This window comes from Homalodisca vitripennis, chromosome X, assembly GCF_021130785.1.
Source record: "Homalodisca vitripennis isolate AUS2020 chromosome X, UT_GWSS_2.1, whole genome shotgun sequence".
NCBI lineage: Eukaryota > Metazoa > Arthropoda > Insecta > Hemiptera > Cicadellidae > Homalodisca > Homalodisca vitripennis.
Genome location: NC_060215.1, coordinates 71,235,511 through 71,250,471, shown reverse-complemented (window position 1 = coordinate 71,250,471; position 14,961 = coordinate 71,235,511). Strand labels below are relative to the sequence as shown.

The 14,961-nt window shown below is 31.7% G+C and overlaps 1 protein-coding gene across 6 annotated transcripts in view; it reads left to right on the top strand.

Annotated features, from left to right (window-relative positions):
- The window catches only part of LOC124369175 (SRSF protein kinase 1-like), a 108,121-nt gene that overhangs the window by 89,923 nt on the left and 3,237 nt on the right, over positions 1 to 14,961 (top strand). For all 6 annotated transcript variants that reach the window (XM_046826980.1, XM_046826979.1, XM_046826974.1 and 3 more), the window contains 5 exons: positions 5,303 to 5,471; positions 5,752 to 6,000; positions 10,321 to 10,445; positions 11,516 to 11,623; positions 13,461 to 13,623. In XM_046826980.1, coding sequence (XP_046682936.1) covers positions 5,303 to 5,471; positions 5,752 to 6,000; positions 10,321 to 10,445; positions 11,516 to 11,623; positions 13,461 to 13,623 — 814 coding nt within the window. The remainder of the gene's footprint in view (positions 1 to 5,302; positions 5,472 to 5,751; positions 6,001 to 10,320; positions 10,446 to 11,515; positions 11,624 to 13,460; positions 13,624 to 14,961) is intronic.

Here is a 14,961-nt window from a genome sequence, read left to right as displayed (position 1 = left end):
TAATTTTTATAAATGTTTTGATTTTTGTTTCTTTTTTTCTAACTATGACCTGGAATTTTAAAAACATTTTCGTTATTAAAAATAAAAATAATAAAATGTTTAATTGATAAAGAGGAGGTTGTTAAGAAACTATCTGGCCGAAAACCATCCTCTACAACTCTCTCACGCCCCGAGACCCCAGAAGACCATGCTCTATATATATTTTTTTTTATTTCCAATGAAAAAATCCCCAGAAAACTATTCAATACCTCAGCCTTGACTCAAATATACAGGTACTATTAAAAAACCCTGCCAGTTAGTGGTCAACAACCTCAAAAGGCTTAATTACCTCAGAAAAGAGAGTTGATTTTACTCATTTGAATTTAATGGAAGCCACAGCTTTTCAAAGAAATAAAGACACAGCAGAAATTTTGTACAGATTATTATGAAAACCATATTAATATTAACATATTATATTCCGGGTTTAAAGAAAAAAGTACACTACAGTAATGAACTAAATTAGTATACTGCATTACAATAATGCACATTAGATTTTACGTTATGCATAAATATGCAACTTTCTCAAAATTTTGAGTTATTGATATTAGTCTAAAACTATAAATATTAAAATTTTTATGTTTTTAGACTAGGGATAGCTTTAATGATCTTCAAGTCTGTTGTGATTTTGTGAAGGAAATTAAATTCAGGACCAATCAATCGACTCCCTCGCATGGTTGGACTTTACTCTAGTAATACGTTTTTATATTTAAAATTCTTTAATTCATAATAATTATTCAATTCTTGTGGGCCATTAATCTATAAAAAGTAAGACTCTTGATGATATTGTCTATTATTTCTCATTTTATGATTTGACAATTTTTGCTTGTTGTAAACTGAATTTTTAATTAATTATTGTTTTGTAAGTTAAAGGGAACGCTTTGTTAAAAAGTTTTTCAACGTCTGTTTTATTGAAAACGCTATTCCAATATTTTATTTGCAATATTTTCCAAAAGTTTTATTTGGTTTTCTTGATACAAATTTTTATTTTTATTTTTTCGATTCAGCATATTTGCTACTGAGAAGCTGATAAATAAAAAGCATTCATAGTCAGACAAGTGAGATTGGAGAGTTTATAAATTTGTTATGTGAAAGATGTTATCAATACCATGCCTCCTTTGTCAGATCTCCGGTTGATGCCTGTGATAATTTTCTTAAACTATAACCAAAAAGAATATCTACTCGTAATATGGTTTTAGTTTTTGTTATGAAGAAATAACATAACATTAAAATCAAACAAAATAGATTGATGGTTTGTGTTTTTCGTGATGAGCGTTCGTTTATTCTTATTTTTATGTGTATTCGAGTGGTCAATAATTTTATATTCGCTTTGTGAGGCATAAAATTAGAATAATGCTCACAGAACACTGCCAAACTTGCAATATTAAATATTATAGCATTTAATTATATTTAAGATGAGTGTCCTCAAGCCGCAGCTTAATTGAGAGGTATAGAAAATCCCCCCCCCCTACCAGGTCATCCTATGTACGCCTATGACCCCATGTGATTTGGAAGGAAAAAAAATTGTTTAGAGATGACTTTTTTTAAATAACTTATAAAGTTTCTTTGCATTTTATTATACATCCTTTCATTTTAAGAAAAATGTAAGAAGAGATTTTCTGTAACTCTTTTATACAATAAATTTTATAGATTTTTTAATGGTTCTCAAATGTTTACTATATGATTTTTAATATACATTTTTGGTACATTATATATATATATATATATATATATATATATATACACGGATTTTTGACATAGACACTTCATTTATTTTTTATGGCTCCTAAAAAGCTGTAGGAACATTTACCATATGATTTTATACACCTGTTTATGGTATTTAGGACATTATTTATACTTGAATTTTGAAAGGCTCCAAAAGTGGACTAGGAGTGAGAATGTTATCTACTGTTCTATATGTACTCAAATTATTTTATAAAAAAATATATGTGTATATATATATATATATACAAAATACTAAGAAGCATGTATACAAATTTTGAGTCAGTGCAAACTCTTCGCTTGCTTCTATCATATCTCATTGACTCGCTTACTCATTAATAATCTCCAGATCTGTGAGTCCTAATAAAATCAGTCATTCAATTTCTCTTATACCTTAGGTGCTCATTACATATCCTCATGCTCTAGCATTTTCCAGATCTGAGTAACACAATCTTGCACTTGAATTTTAATTTGTTACTCCACAACACATTCTAATATTCTCTAGTTTAAGAACTCTCTTGTGTTCATATTCTTTCTTCCTAAACAACGCTTGAAAATTAACTATCATTGAAAGCAGCATTAATTCATTATAATTATCTTTTTTTGTCTGTTTTGTCCCCATACATTTCTAATGTTTATTAAAAATAAACTAAATAATCATGACATGTAACTAGAGAGCAACTAACCATAATTAAATACAATATATCATGATGCCATATGGCTTCAACTCCCAAGGAGTGTTTCAGCCATAAATGTCATAAATGACTCTATGATACGAGGGTAAATCAAATACAAATTGTAATATATTTTATTACCTTTATCTGAGAACCCTTTACACTTGTTATTCTTTTAACATTTTCCAATATACTCTCGTACGTTGTGCATACACTTTTGCCATCGATTTTGAAATTTCAGTGTTCCCTGGTCATAGAAAGTTTGAGGGCGAGTTGTAAGCCAATTGCGCACGTGCTCCTCGACTTCTTCATTGCTCTCGTTTTCCTCCCAGTGATTCCTTCATAGGCCCAAACAAAAAATAGTCACAGGGGGACAAGGAAGTCAGGGCTATAAGGAGGGTGCTCAAGGGGTTTCCAGCCCATTTCTTCCAGTGTTTCCCTTGTCAAAGCTATGGTATGAAGCCTTGTGTTGTCATGGAGGAGAATGACTTCTCTGAAGTCATGTCTCTTTTTTGTTTTGATAGGCGGCTTTCGCTGACTGTAACAACTGAAAATAGTAAGCCGCATTCACTGTACATTGATCATGCAGAAAATCGACAAATAAAATTCTCCTATAGTCCAAAAAAATCGTTGCAATGACTTTTCCAGCAGAGAGACAAGTTTTGGCTTTTACAGGGCAACCTTCATCCTTTTACGCCACTGGCCACTGCCTTGCCATTTTTGGATCGGTGGTGTAGTGGTGTACCCACGTCTCATCGCATGTAACAATGTGCTTTAAAAATTCCTCCCATTCTTGATGAAAATGATCCAGAAGCTTTCCAGCAATCTCCAATCTAACCTGTTTTTGGTTTTCAGTCAACAACCTCGGAACCCATTGAGCACTAATTTTTCTGAAACCGAGCTCATCAGTGATTATGGATTGAACACTTCGATAGCTGATACACACTTCTGATGAAATTTCATCCACAATTAACCAGTGATCACATTTAATAAACTCAAGAATGGCACAAATATTATCATCTACAAAGCTTATCCTTAAGAGTCGATCATGATTTTTGTTAAAATCAGACTGTTTAATACCTTCATTGGTTAAAAACTATGATAATCTGTTGTGCTACAGACGAGGGCACTTCTTGCTTATGGCTGTACTGACGGTAATGCCAAACTGAACACTAGCCAGATCGGTTTCCCCTCCTCATTAATCAAAATCTACTCCACACAGCAATATCTAGTTAGAACATGCATTCTAAGAACAATAGCAAAATTACCATTTATTTTCTTATTTACCCTTGTACAAATAAAGCTCAGAAATCTCTAATTCTTACCCATCTCAAATAACCAGGATTCTCAAAAAGCTTTATTTAACTAATTTATAAAAATGATATTGATCCCTAATGCAAGCAGCACTGAGTGTTTTGCTTGAATATCTTTCAATAAATTAGGTTAAATGTAACTGTAGTAAATTACTATGTTTTGTTAGAACTATGTGTTAGGAGTCCTTATCCGAAAATGTATTCTAGATCCTAGGACTAAGAAACAAGAACTGTTGGGTGTATATTCAAGCGTATGGCACTGTGAACATTAACATTGTATACTGTATGTCTAGTGAGGTGTTGCGATGGTCAGTTTCAAGTTTAGTAGTAGTAAACTGTTATAACAATTTCAGGAGAGAAGCACAGGACATTGCAATGTAAGGATTACACTGTGTACTACTGTATATTTAGTGATGTGTTACAATGTACATTGCCTCTTTTGGTAACAGTAGTAAAAGATTTTAACATTCAAAGAAGAATAGAACAGTTTATTGGAGGATTAAAGTTGTGTACCATGGTTTTATAATAAACATAAGGGTTAATATCTAGTGTGGTATTTAATACCATGTTTGTTAAAAGTACGATTCATATAGTCCTTCTTTATAAGATAATGATTTTGTCATAGCTTTTTAACTGAAAGTACTCGGGTTTGATACCCGTTGAAGTACAAGTTAAAACAAAACCCAGTGTACTTTGAAGCCATTGTAGCTTGAAGGTGAGACAAAAAATAGAAAAGAAGGATTATTATAGCAATCACTTGAGAGTAACAGGACATGATATCGACACTGTAAAAGGTAACATTGTGTATTGTATTTAGTACAATTTTATCACACTAGTAATTTCTTGAGACATTTACTACTAGTGGTACTAACCCTCTAAGGATTGTTTTTATCTCCTCCTGAATGAATCAGCTACACTGTATCAGAAATGAATTATAGCCAGTCGTGTTTGATAGCAAACAGACTAATCACCTAATCAGCTGATTTTGAGGGCAAGACTACAACTTGTGACAGTGCTCAGTAACCTGCCCTAAACACTCACTTTGTATTAAAAATATATAACCTGGCTAATGAATTGGTAATGTGAAGTACAATGAATCATTTTAAAAGAAGTAACTAATAATAATTATGTACTAGTTTTAGTTTTAATTATTAAAAAGTAAAGAAATAATGAAGGAAGAAGAATAATGATTAAAGAATTAAGAATCTCTAAAACTTATATTTTAAGGAGACATTTAAAAAGTAAAGAGTGGAGTGGAGTAGGAATATTTCTTTGCAATTATATACAGAAATCCATCATTTTGTATATGGAAACCTGTATTTTTATATAAACAGTGTAGTTATTTAATCAATTTTATATACTGAAGTGAAGTAAGTTTGATTGAGTATGTCATCTACTTTAGTTTACAATTTTGACATGCAATATAAATATTTGGGTTGATAAATATAGCTTATTCCAGGGTAATTGATAATTTGACTATTGTGTATTAATACAATAAACCCCATGCCTAAAAATGTGTTCAGGGCCCCTGTATAATGCTTTATGTCATGTTGGCAGGTGTTGGAGGGTCTGCTATATTTACATACTAAATGCGACATCATCCATACGGATATCAAACCTGAAAATATTCTGTTATGTGTGGATGACAGCTATGTTTACAGGATAGCCTGGGAAGCAGCCAATTGTTGGAAAAGGTTTGGTCGTCTGCAGGGTATAATGCCTTCAGGTATCTATAATAAATTCTTTATTGACTTATAGAAATTAACACTATTTTTAAGAACTAACACTTTAATTCCTTCCTCTGGTGTAGTACCTAAAACTTAATATTAAGTAAAAGATCAAATACAAATCATATCTAGTGGTATGTTGTTAAAATTCAGGAAATACAGCATAAGTTTTTATTAATTATTATTCAAAAAGCCCAAGAATAGTTAAAAGGTTATTTTTTTATTTCTATTTAGTTTGTATTTCCTTCAATAATTTTTGTTAATTTAACTTTTTTACAGAGCTGAAAAATTACAAGAATTTTACAGAAATGGAAGTAGGAAGTTGTGGAACGGAAAGTGATGAGAACAGTGCTGTGAACCATACCGCTGCAGCCAGCAATGGTAACAGTACTAGCAATGGGAATGGGAATGGCAACAGTAACAGCAGTGGAAATAGTGAACTGGGAGCAGAGGCTGCAGCTGCCATCTCCTCCAGTGCATCCTCCACTTACTCTACAGAGGCCTCCTCTATAACCTCTGATACCAAGGGTGAGATTATTCATTTCAAAACTTAGATGTAGCAAAAGTGAATACCTTTTTAATTAAATTAAAAGGGTATTCACATGTACCTGGGAGGTAAAGGGCACTATGTCCATTTTTTTCAAAATCGGGATATCAGCACCAAGTTGTTCTAATTGTATGTTTCTTTTTGGGGTAGAAAGCTTTAAGTCCAATGTTTATTAATAAGGGAGATAGCCAGTGTTAAAGGGCATTATGTCACTGAGTAGTTGAGAGGTAAAAAGCACCAACTAGTTATAGTGCTTTATACTTCTTATTAAAATGTAAATCCATAGAGGAAAAAGGCACCATTTGGACATAGTGCTGTTTACTTTTAACTTCTAGAAAAGACCTGGTATTAGGTACCATGTGTTTTTGACATGGTGCCACTGAGATGTTTACTGAACATAACCTCAATTTCATGATTTGCATTATTTTAATTAAAAAATGTATGAGATATACCTTGAGTTCTGTAAATCGAATAACATCCCTGAAGAAAATATTGCTAAAACTGGGTGTAACGTGACGTGTTTAACAAAAGGTTCAATCTTTCCTTCAAACCACCTGAAGTTGACACATGCGATTCCTACCAAGCTAAACTTAAAGGTAATTTGAGTCAGTTAGAAAGAGAGGCAATACAAGCCAAGTACAAGAATCACATAGATGAATCAAAGAAGCGTTACGATTTGAAAGCCGCAGACTCAAAAATTGCCAAGGAGGATCCTTCTTATAAAGTTTTGACTGGTGATTTACAGAATTGTTTACCGACACCTTTAATTACAAGTGGGCTGAGCTTCTACAAAAGAAAACTGTGGACTCTTGCCTTTACTATACATGATGCCTGTGACTCAACAGTTCACTGCTTGATGTGGGACGAAACAAAAGGAGCAAGAGGAGGGAATGAAATTGCTTCAGCTATCATGAAGTGGGCTGACAATGTGATTCCAGATTCAGCTCTTAAATATATCACTTTATGGACTGACAACTGTTATGGTGAAAACAAAAACAAATCTATGATTATGTGTTTCTTCTGGATATTGGAAAAATATCCACAAATAAAAACCATTAATCAAAAGTTTTTGCTCAAAGGACATACGCATATGGAGGCTGATACTGTTCACGCTCTCATAGAGAGAAAAAGAAAGAAAGCTAACAGTATGAGCATATTGACACCTTGGGACTGGCAACAATTAGTGCGGCAAACTTCTTCAAAATACTCTGTATTTAACATGGAATTAGAGGATTTTAAAAACTTTGAATCCTTGCTAAAAGGCAAAGATTCTCCGTTTGTGTCCAGGAAGTATGATATTGACAAAAACACTGTTCTCATGTCAAATTTTGTACACATACAAGCCAGACAAGAAAACATGGGTCATCTCTTCTTCAAAACTTCATTTGTCGGAGATTTTTCAGAAATGTGTTATGTGCGATCCCGTAGAAGACAAAAACTACCGTTCCCGGAAACTCTTCTATTAGTATCACACCAGAGACTACCAATAAATGTAGCAAAATACAATGATCTGATAGCACTACTGCCATTACTCCCATCTGTGTGCCATGACTACTTCAAACATCTGCCGAGAAGCAACAACGCCTCCATGTACCCAGAAGATGACCCCGAAGAAGACTCTGATTAGTTGGCACTATTTTGGAAATACAGTGTTTATTTAATTTTGAGTTGCTATGGTAACCAGTTAAGTACTATAAAATATTAAAAGTGGAAAAAATTCACAGAATTAAAACTCTATGTCCTTTTCATTTCTAACAACCCGCTACTTTCTCAGAGGTAAAAAGCACCAAGTCCAACAAGTTTTTTAATAAAATATTTTTAAGTAGGTAAATGACCGTTTTTTGTTTGTTTTAAAACAGTTAGTTTAAATAGAAAATAAGTTAAAATATCCAATATAAAAAAATCAATTTAGTAATGAATATAAATGATAAGGTATAACATTTTATATTGAAACATTTTTTTCAAACTGTTCTCCTGAAAAGTAACAGTTTTGTGACATAGTGCCCTTTACCTCCCAGGTACAGTTATATGACTAGTATAATACACAAGTTATGGCCATTCAGTTTTTATTATATAGTAATTAAAAAATACTTAGCACCTCAAGAGTTGATGTGTTTGACAAATAACAAAATGTATAATATGAGTATGGGCTCTTCAGACCTTTCCAATTCTGAAGAGGATGATCAAAGCCATGATTTGCAATGCACAATGATTATTCTGTTGTTATTTAACTATGCCCATTGCTTGTTTGGTAACCATTGTTTATTTATTTACAGTCGCGGTGAAATGTAATAAATATTTATTATAACGTTATTAAATTAAATTCTATGATTGTTAACATATTTAAGTTTATTTTTTATGTATTAATTGTTATTGTTATGTTAGTTATGTATGTACGTATATATATATATATATATATATATATATATATATATATATATATATATATATATTAAATTTGTATAAATGGCAAGAGCCGAATTTAATTTCAATACACATTGAATCACAAAAAGTACTTGCTCCGCCGGGACTCGAACTCGTACTTTTTGTGATTCAATGTTTATTGAAATTAAATTCGGCTATTGCCATTTATACAAATTTAATGAATGTAAACGAAAGTCGTTTGACAGGTATTTGGTCTTCTGATCATATGTTAGTTTGGTTATTCAAATGCATATGTGACAGATATGGCCAAATACAAAATAATTTAATCATAAAAGGTAAGGGCTTTATGGTGTAATGATAGCACATTCACCTGGCAAGTGAGAGATTCGGGTTCGAGTCCCAGCGGAGCAAGTACTTTTTGCGATTCAATATTTATTGAAAATATATATGTGTGTGTGTATATATATATATAAGACCATGGTTTGTTTGTTTATTAATGCTTATTTATTGAAAGATTGCAATAACATGTTAAATATTTATTAGAATGTATCAAATTCAGTTCTATGACAGTTGAGTTATAAATAAGTTTATTTGTTATGGATTAAATTGTTATTGTTATGTTAGTTATATTGTTAATTTATTGTTATTCCTTCTTGTATGTTATTATATATGTATATTTTGTTGTTATCAAATTATATTGCTCATTAAATACAGGGAAATGGTGGTACAACAAGGACTGCATATATAGCCATATAAAATACAGTGTATAACAATTAAATTATAATAACCCCGCACGTTCGAGTTAAAAAATTTTTGTTGAATCAAGTTTTTTGAATTGAATTGAATTGAATTGAAAAGTATCTGTATACAGGGTGATTAACTCAAGGTGGCCACAATTGGGATCTCAGAAAATATTAATTTTACAGCCAATTGGAAACTACCTTATTTTTATGATCATTACAATAACGTAGTTAAAATTTTTAAATTAGGTCTCTATTTTCCAATATGGCGATCAAATTTGAAATTTCTTATGGAAATCCCTATTTTTCTGACATTCAGGTTTATCATGCAATTCTAAGACTTTTTTATTATTTGCGTTATTTGGATATACTTTTCAACAGTTTTTAAAGATGCATGCTTTACTATTTTCAAGCAAAAACATTTAACTCAGAGTGCAATATCATAGGGTTGGGTCACCAACTAGGCAGGGCATGGAAATGTTTAGGGGTGGCAATCCATAAATTAACATATTTTGATTAGGCATTATATATATATATATGTATATATGTAATAGTGTCCATAACTTTGTCCCTTGCTCTTAACTATGTGTATGAACAATATTGATTCAGTGTGATAATTTTTAACATTTTATGATAAAGTAGTCTTAGTAATAAAAATTACAAAATAAAACCTTAGAATCTAATGTGATTAAACTGTGTTACATTGTAATTTGTATGATCATTAATGGCCCTCAAAGTAGCAATTTCTGCATTAAAGTAGTCAGAATTTTTTGTACTGTATGTGCAGTAATCAACAGACATTTTGAAAATCAGCTTTTTGCTTATTTTCAATATTTTAGTCTCAGAATGATTGTCACCCAAGAAAAGACTAATCGTTTCAGCAGTTTAGACAGCTTCCTTTTGATATTTCAGCTTCTTTGTATTTTTATAGACATTATAAATGCCTGTTGTCACTAGCTGACTATATTTTATCATTTGTGTACTCACAACCAAAGTACGATAAGTAATTCTGCTAATGTCATAGTAAAAGTTGTAAGACTATTTTGTTTACTGCACTACTCCAATAATATTGTAGGTTATTTCTCTCCACCTTTTTCTATACCTCTACAAAATATGTGTATATAAAATGAAAATTTGAAACATATCCAACTTTAATGAGTTAATACATTTTTACAGGAAAGTTTCGCAGAGTACAGTCATGTCCTGATCATCAAGAACTTCGAAATGAGAATCAAGACCCTGTGCATCAAGTTTGCAATATCAGTGTGAAAATAGCAGACCTTGGCAATGCTTGTTGGGTGGTAAGCTACAACTTATATCAAAGCAGTACATCTTTAAAGAACAAAACACTGTATATGTTCCTTTATCATTGTTAAAAAATTTCAGTTCAATTTCAGTAAGGAGGTGAAGAAGAAGCTTATTATCAGTTTCATTACCTATTTCCTCTTTGAGTGAATATGCCACTTATTTATCCTTATTCTTTTCAATGAGTGACTGTTTTTATAAATGGTTTGTTGTTGCACGTGCTGGTTATGAGTTGCGTTACTGTCTGCCATGTGAGGTAATGCCTCTACTCTGAACAAGATCGTTTTGCCATTCCCCACTGATAATTTGGGTGCCAGCCTCTCTCCTTATCTCAGTATCGTAAAACTCACCCATGCAGATACATACTTTATGTTATATTGATGAATTTGGTTCATTTCACATTTCTTCAAGTTTTGTTTCTTCAAATCTGGTTAGGCTGGCTTTGTCGGCAACCCTATCATGCTGATTTCAAAAGAGAAGATGAATCAACTTGATTTCATGTACTTATGAACATAAATATTCAGATATAAGTACCAAACACCATTAACAAAATACAGTCCAAGTAAGTATATACTAGCTAGTTTGGCATATAAAGGATACAGCGTGGTAAACAACTAGGTACTGGATATTCATTGTTCGAGATAATAGTATATTTTAAGACCTGATTTTTCCTTCAAGGTAATCCCATTATTAGCAATAAAAGTTATTGGAGTTTTTGATAACTGGAATTTTACTCATTCCGTAAATGAGTTTTACTTGATTATTATCAGATGTAAAATATAAATAATTTATCTAGTAATTCACTATTAATGTTCTGAGGTTGTCATGACAATATTAAAATTAAAGTTTTTCAAGCAAGCTTGCACAATAAAATCTGTAAATTTTTAAATCATTGAACTTGTCATAATACAATTTGAATAAGATTTTATATTTAATACTCATAAATTAAAGTCTTTCTCTAGGACATTTATTAAACTATCTATTATTAATAATAAGTCTTTTGATCAAAATGTGTTTGGAGGAATAACAACTATTAGTAATTAACAATGATGTTTTATGCACTTAGAGTCATCACTTTACGGAGGACATTCAAACTCGGCAATACCGGAGCTTGGAGGTGCTTCTAGGCAGTGGCTATGGCCCTCCAGCTGATATCTGGAGCACTGCCTGCATGGTACGTTTTTGGGATTAGGATAGCAGTAGTCAGTACCATGTTCAGGTTAAGTGTGAGAAAGGGCTATGTAATTCTAGCTTCTCCAGGTAGTTCAGGTTAAGTGTGAGAAAGGGCTATGTAATTTTAGCTTCTCCAGGTAGTTCAGGTTAAGTGTGAGAAAGGGCTATGTAATTCTAGCTTCTCCAGGTAAAATAAAGAGTTCATTCATTCTTGTAAGGTATCAAGTCCACATGAAGATTGAATACCTTCACCTGTATTGTTCAACTATTTATTAAGGTACAATAACTTATAGAAAAGTCCTAGAGATGTTAAGTTCGGTACATATGATCCTCTTGGTCCAAGAAAGAGCTCTATTGATTGTTAAGAAAGTCCATCCATCTGTCTGCCTGTCTGTGCGCTAACTCTTTAGTGGCGTACTGTTGGGTCATTCAATAATCTGTTGTAACCATTTATTTTAATTTAATATTAAATAAAATATCATCAAGGAAATTCAGACCAAGACTGTTTATTGAAGTGTCTCCTTGACTTCTATATAATCAACTCGGACTCTCCATTGTCTACTTTCTCTCGCAGCTATTTCAAGTTACCCTAATAACCTTCAGGCACCCTCCCTGAGTCATGCTTTTATTGGCTCTCCAGTTTCAATGTTTTCAACAACACCCCTATAACATTGGCAATTGGTCCAAGCATTAAATCAATACATCTGGATAAGAAGTAACACTGACATAGAATATATGCATAGCAAAAACATGGTTAAGTACCTCAAGGTGTTCTCTTGGGGGGGGAGAGGTTTGATTTCCTTTTTCCTGGCCATTTACCAGATTTATAAAGATGATCATGGAAGCAATAATGTAGTCTAAGCTTTCACAATACAGAATTTAAAGACACAACACGGAACTGTCACTAGGACTGCTGTTAAGCCTTCTCCTCTGCTATTTGGCTCTAGTCGAACAGACAAGACTAGCATAACGTACATAAATTTATTTTAAGAGTTTACATGTTTATTCAAAGAGCCAAGTGTGTTCCATTCTTTTCATTTGTGCTATATACTTACCTATTACCTATACAGAATATAAATTCTCAGCACTAAAAATTAAACATTTGAAAATATGAACACTGAGGCCCAAACAGAAGAAATCATGCAAACAGTTTGGAGAAAGTTTTGTGTTTCAAACCTTACTAGAATAAGGTATCTAATAAAATGATATAAAAAGGTATTTTCATTGGGATTCCAAATGTAACTTTGGTTTTCAATAATAAATATGATTAATACCCCACAGCACACTTGAGATGGGGTATCAAATTAAAGTGTATGTCAATTGAATTTCTACTATTGAATACACCACAATATGGAACCTCCTTATGTAACATTATTAAGCCCTAATACATATTTCCTGAAGCTGAATAATAAGCAAGTACAGCATACAGGAATAGGTCTATAAAATTGAAACTGGCTGCAGCAGAATTAAAGTTTTGTATATTCCAAGTCAAGCATGACTTAATTCTACATAAGTTGACTCACATACATGAAAGTATCATAAGTTACTCAGTAGTATCAATCAGAATAGATTGTCAGTTGACACTCTATGAGTTGAATAAAGAAAATAGACAGCCGTGTGATTATCAATTTTTAACTTTATTTCCTCTATTGGTTTCATTCATTTAAATAAGCTGTAAAAACATTTTTATTTTTAGAGCACTTTCTGTATTATTTAATAAAATTGCTATTTTCAATTGAATTAAGTACAAATGTTGTTATAACTGTTAGAAGTCTTGGTATTTACAATAAATAATAATGGATAACATTAATTTAATTATTGTTTTTTTTATGTTTCAGGCATTTGAGTTAGCAACTGGGGATTTCCTGTTTGAGCCACATTCAGGCAATGGCTATAATCGGGACGAGGACCATTTAGCCCATATCGTGGAGCTGTTGGGCCCTATTCCTACCCACATAATCAAACAGGGCAAAAACTCCAAAGACTATTTTACACCTGCTGGTACATTTTACAGAATAATAACAGTTACAAATTTAAATTAATGAACAAAAAGTACTGAAATCATCATGAAGTCAAATCCTAAGAAGTTGTACAAATATGACATCCAACACACTAAAAGATGTTCCAAATTTCACCCATCAGTTACTATATATTTGAACATAAAATCACTATAAACTAACTAATTCTTTTAAATAAACTGGAAAGTATTGACTTCTTAATTTGTAATTATTATATGATGCATATTCTGTACTAAAAATTCACGAATATAGTGTTATAATTCACTTTACCTTGAAGTACAAATATCTTTATCAATAAGTGTATTGATTTGCATTGCTAGTCCTTATCGTAAGCAGATAAATGTTCAAAAGGGATAGGTAAATATAACAGACAACAGTCTGATTGGTATGATCTGCTTCTTGTAAACATACTTTTTGCTGGTTCTCTTGTATGGGCTACAAATTACTTCTCACCACTTAACCATAATCTCAGTAGATAAAACTAATTAAATAAATTTAATCGTAATCATTATTTTACTCACAACAATTCAATTCCACAAATTATGAAACTATAATAAACATATTCTTTATAGAGTGAGCAACCCTTCATCAGTAATACCTAGCCTACAAAAGTGTTTGATAAAATTAATAAAAATAAAACACCTTTGACACTTTTAATATGTATTATGTACATTTTTTACTCCGTTAGTCCACACCAGGTACAGCAGTAAACAATAACTACTTAATTGTTAATGGTTCACATATATACTAAATAACTTATCTTAAAGCTAATTCATATTATTGTAATAAGATGAAACACAGCAAGAGTCCTTTTCATAACAAATATTGTCTACAGCAATGTAAAGAAGAAGGGTTCAGTTTTCATTGTTTTTAGTTGACTGTCAATTATATGTCCCAGCTTGGAAAACCAACCAAACGTATGATTTTTATATTGTTTAATCAACTGCATTTCATGATATGATTTTGTGAATCATACAAAATCAATCATTAAGAGCTCGATCTCAATGTATACCTTATAATATTTTTTATTTTGCCACTAGTGTTTTTGATTGCTATTATTATTTTAGGTATCAGAACAAAGTAATTAATGATGTATAGTAGAATAAAAATGAATGAAAAGTGGTTAAAATTTACTTTGGGGTTACAAAAATTTGGATTTATTCAAAGATTTAAAATAGTGATCAGATGAGTTGGGAAGGGAGGTTGTCTGTGGTCATATAGTGTAAAATGTGGGATTTTGAGTTTAGGGTAGAGATGGCTTAGCCCAAATCCTACCTTGGCCAGTTGCAGATTAATGCAGCACATTTTGTGTGCAGCACTT